Source organism: Pteropus vampyrus, unplaced genomic scaffold (assembly GCF_000151845.1).
Source record: "Pteropus vampyrus isolate Shadow unplaced genomic scaffold, Pvam_2.0 Scaffold267, whole genome shotgun sequence".
Lineage (NCBI taxonomy): Eukaryota > Metazoa > Chordata > Mammalia > Chiroptera > Pteropodidae > Pteropus > Pteropus vampyrus.
This window is the reverse complement of record NW_011889048.1, coordinates 762,403-766,669: the sequence shown is the minus strand read 5'-3', so window position 1 is coordinate 766,669 and position 4,267 is coordinate 762,403. Positions and strand designations below refer to the sequence as shown.

Below are 4,267 nucleotides of genomic sequence, written 5' to 3'. Positions count from 1 at the left end.
CGAGACAAACACGCGCGAGGCCCAGGTGGGTTGTCCCGAATGGGCCCCGCCCCGCATCCTGGCCCCGCCCACATCCTGGCCCCGCCCCCGCATCCTACCCCGCCCCCGAGGCTCCCCCGGCCCCGCGGGGCGTTTCCACTCGGGCGCTCCGCCCCCACGCAGCAATGGAAGAGCTGCGGACCGCTCCGGTAGGCGAGGGCCGGCGGCGAGAGAGCCGCGAGCGGGCGGCGGGCGGGCGGCGAGGCCATGTGCGGCCGCCTGTGGCTGGGCCTGGCGTGGCTGCTGCTGGCGCGGGCGCCGGGAGCCGCGGGGGCCCCAAGCAGCCCCCGGAGACCGCGCAGCTACCCGCACCTGGAGGGCGATGTGCGCTGGCGACGCCTCTTCTCCTCCACCCACTTCTTTCTGCGCGTGGACCCCAGCGGCCGCGTGCAGGGCACCCGCTGGCGCCACACCCCTGACAGTGAGTCGCGGGGGTCGCTGCCCCGGACAGGGGTCGGGGGAGGGGGTTCAGGGCGAAGAGGCAGACCGTAAGAATGGCAGCAGTAATCGTCAGGATGAGCCAGCCCGGCCTCTCCCACGCGCCCGGAGGGTCCCAGGGGCTACCCTGGTTGTGTGGCATAAGCCAAGTGATCTGCCTCCGGGGCCTCACTCTCCTCAGCTGTAAAATGGGCCCAGCCCAAGTGGTCACGGAGCATGCGCCCGCCTCCAGGCCTGGCTGGGTAGCGGAGAAGGGTCTTTGCAGAATCGTTGAGTTTGGGGTCAGTGGGCCCCTTTACAGAGGGGAAACCGAGGCCCCAGGAAGGGCCCCAGTGGGCCCAGTTACATAATGCAGGGGGTGCAGAACTGGGGTCTGAACTGGACTCCCCACAATGCAAAACAAAACTCAAGACCTGTCTGGGTTGCGGACCCCTCTGTTTCTTCCCGGGAAACTGAGGCAGCGAGGGAAAGCGACCTGCCCAGGTCACACCGCCAGGGGTGTGCTGTCGCTGGGGCTCCCTGATACGCCCGAACCTCACCCAGCTGGAGTCAGTGTCCGTGCTGCCCCACCCAGTAAACAATAGGCGCTCAATAAGTATCTATGGAATGTGTGAGGCAAGAGGAGACGCAGGGACAGAGACGATGAGGCCAGGGACAGCTGGGAGGCTGGGGCAGTCGGCGACCCCGCGGGCCTGTCTCAGTCCGCCCGCAGCCCCGAGGTCCGGGCAGGGGGCTCTGGGGCCAAGCATTTCACCGGCCACTGCCTGAAAATCCTCCATCAGGGCAGACGGTCGCCCCTGCCCTGCCAGCCGCTTTCATCTGGGGCTCCCAAGGCCCTCATTAGAGGCTCACCAGACCAGGGCAATGACAGGGGACTGGCTGGGCCGGTCCACTGGTGGCGGGCATGGCTAGGCAGGGTGGCCTCGGGCTGGGGGTGAGGCCAGGTTCTGCTGGGTGACTTGGGACAGTCGCTACTTCTTTCTGAGCCTTGGTTTCCCCATCTGGGCAGTGATGGGGGTGGCGGATGGTCGATGGCTCTGTGCCATCATTAATTCATTCAGTGGTTATTAATCAGGCACCTCTCGTTTGTTGTGCTGGGCATGGGCGACCAGGAGAGTCCACCTTCATGGGGTTCCAGAACAGAGAACAGTAAAGCCATCAGACGAGGGAACAAGTAACGTGATCATTTCCGAGGGGACCCTGTGGCGTGCAAAGGAAATGACAATGGCGATGTAAGGGAGGTGACGGGGGGTCGCCCTGCCCGGGAGGTCGGGAAGGGGCCTCTCCGAGGAGGCGCGCTTGCGTCGAGCTTCGTACAGACACACAGAGCTGACCCTGCACTAGATGGCCAGGGGCCTGGCCGAGGCAACAGCAGTGCAAGGTCATGAGGTGAGCTCTCTGTCGCCTCAGGCGTCCAAGGCCGGACTGAAGGGCTCGGGGCAAGGCCTTGACTCCGGGTTAGGCCTCAGTGCATGGGTGGGGCTGAGGGTGTGTGTGGCTCCTAGCTTGTCCTCAGTTCTGCTTCTCTGGGCAGGAAACACCAGCCCAGAGCTGGGCGGGGCTTGCCCAGGGTCACCCACTGACAGACTGACAGACGGGGGCCTGAAGCTGGCTCTGCCACTCTTAGGGCCTCGGTTTCCCCCTCGGTCGGCCTTTCGCCTGTACCTGCTGTGTGGGCTAAGTGGGGTACGGTGCGTGGCACTGTAAACACGTCGTGCCGACCCCCGGGCCTTTGCCTGGGCCGACGTCCTGTCTGGGGTGCTGTCTCCCCATCATCGTGAGGCTGCAGCTGGCCAAGCTGTTGGCTTGGGAGACCACACAGGCTCACGGTCACCATTCCTCATTACTTGCTCTTACCGAAATCAGCAGCTCGCCAGGGCAGACGCCCCCCTGCTCCGGCTCAGTTTTCTTGCCCCTCACCTGACCAGGGCCCTCCCCTACTCCACAGCTTGCCGTGGCTCCCCAGTGCCCTCCAGAGAAAGCCAGATCCCCCCAACTTATGTCCTCTAGTCCTCAGGGAAGCTCTGGCAGGGCCTATGTGGTTCCCAGTGCATCCACACACCCAGCACAGGGTCAGGCACACAGCTGGTGTTTGGTGAACGTTACTGCATGAATGAGTGAATGCATGCATGCTGGCACGTGTGGGGTGCACACGGTGCCCCGGGCCCTGACCGAGCCCTTCCCCACAGGTGTCATTGAGATCCGCTCCATCCGAGTGGGGGTCGTGGCCCTGAGGGCCGTGCACACCGGCTTCTTTGTGGCCATGAGCCGCAGGGGCCACCTCTACGGGTCGGTGAGTGCTCGGCAGGGGCGGCGGGCGCTGGTGGGAGGCGTGGGCCCAGTGGCCGCCTGACACCCTCGACCCCCCGCCAGCGGATCTACAGCGCCCACTGCAGGTTCCGGGAGCGCATCGAGGAGAACGGTTACAACACTTACGCCTCGCTCCGCTGGCGTCAGCGCGGCCGGCCCATGTTCCTGGCGCTGGACGGGCGAGGAGCCCCACGGCGCGGTGACCGGACACGGCGGCACCACCTGTCCACCCACTTCCTGCCCGTCCTGGTCTCCTGAGGCCCTGAGGGGCCATGAGGAACGGCCCGACAAGATTCCAGAAGATGCCTGGGCAGGCGGCCAGGAGCCAGAGGCTGGGGGAGGCCCAGGCCGTGGCCAGGCCGCTTCTGGTCGCTCGTTCCTTCCCCGGGCATTGGCTGCCTGTGTGCTGAGCACTGGGGACCCCCCAGAGGACCCCCCCCAGACACGGCCTGGCCCTCAAGCAGCTCTTACCTGAGTCTGAGGGGGCCGGACACCGAGCTGAGCAGGGGCTGCCAGTGTCCAGTCATGAGCTAGGGGGTGAGGCAGCCCAGACAGGGCACCTCCTGGGCTGGGGACTAAAAGATTCGGTCAGGTGGTGGCCACAAGGTCTGGAAAGGACACTCGGGGCAGGGCACAGCAGGCAGCGAGCAGGGGACCTGGGGCGGCCAGGGGCGCCGCAGACATGCCATGGGGTGACAAGTCCTGGCCTTGGCACTTGTGGACTTGTTTCCTCATGTGGCAGATAGACTTTGCAGGTGATTAAATCAAGGCCCCTCGTAGGAGGGAGACAGGAGGGTCACAGAGAGGTGGTCGGGGCTGCGTTGCTGGCTGTGATGAGGGGGAAGGGGCCATGCTCCAGGGACCAGCCCTACCCACACCTGATTTAGCCCCGTGAGACCCGTGTCGCACTCCCAACTCCAGGACTGAGAATAAATGCATGGTTTAAGCCAGCTTTGCTGATGTGTCCCAGCAGCCACAGAAACACACAAAACACATAGCCGCGGGCTGAGATGAACGTCGTCAGTTCTCGGGGGGGGGGAGTGGGAGCCATGTGTTGGCCGAGGGGCTTCGCTCAGCGTCCTCCGTGGGCTGTCGGGAAGGGATGGGTGCCTACCACACTCCCGGCACCTGAGCTCCCCACCCGGGGCCGAGCTCTGCAGCCTTGGACCACTCTGGGCCTGTTTCCCGTTTATAAAATAGGGGTGATGATGCCATTTACCTCACGGAGTTTCGTGGCGGGGCTAAGCTGGGAGCCCCTCCCAAGCCAAGGTAAGACATCCTGCTTGAGGCAGGTGACGAGGTGACGGCCCATGGGGGTGAGGTGAGGGCTCCCACTGCTCCCAGCCACTGACTTCCACTTAAAACAGAAAACGGAGTTGGGGGTCACTTGCTGTTGGGGTACAGCGTGGACGTGCGCTGTGGTCGGGGCCAGGCCTGGGGCGGCCTGGGGAGGCCCGACAGCTCGGCACAGTGGGGTCCG

The 4,267-nt window shown here is 65.0% G+C and overlaps 1 protein-coding gene across 1 annotated transcript; it reads left to right on the top strand.

Moving 5' to 3' along the window:
- The first annotated feature begins 203 nt into the window (after window positions 1–203).
- On the top strand, window positions 204–3,737 carry FGF22 (fibroblast growth factor 22). Its single transcript, XM_023520440.1, has 3 exons — window positions 204–460; window positions 2,667–2,770; window positions 2,851–3,737. The coding sequence occupies exons 1-3, from the start codon at window positions 247–249 to the stop codon at window positions 3,043–3,045; spliced, it is 513 nt and encodes a 170-aa protein (XP_023376208.1). The 5' UTR covers window positions 204–246; the 3' UTR covers window positions 3,046–3,737.
- The last annotated feature ends 530 nt before the right edge of the window (window positions 3,738–4,267 follow it).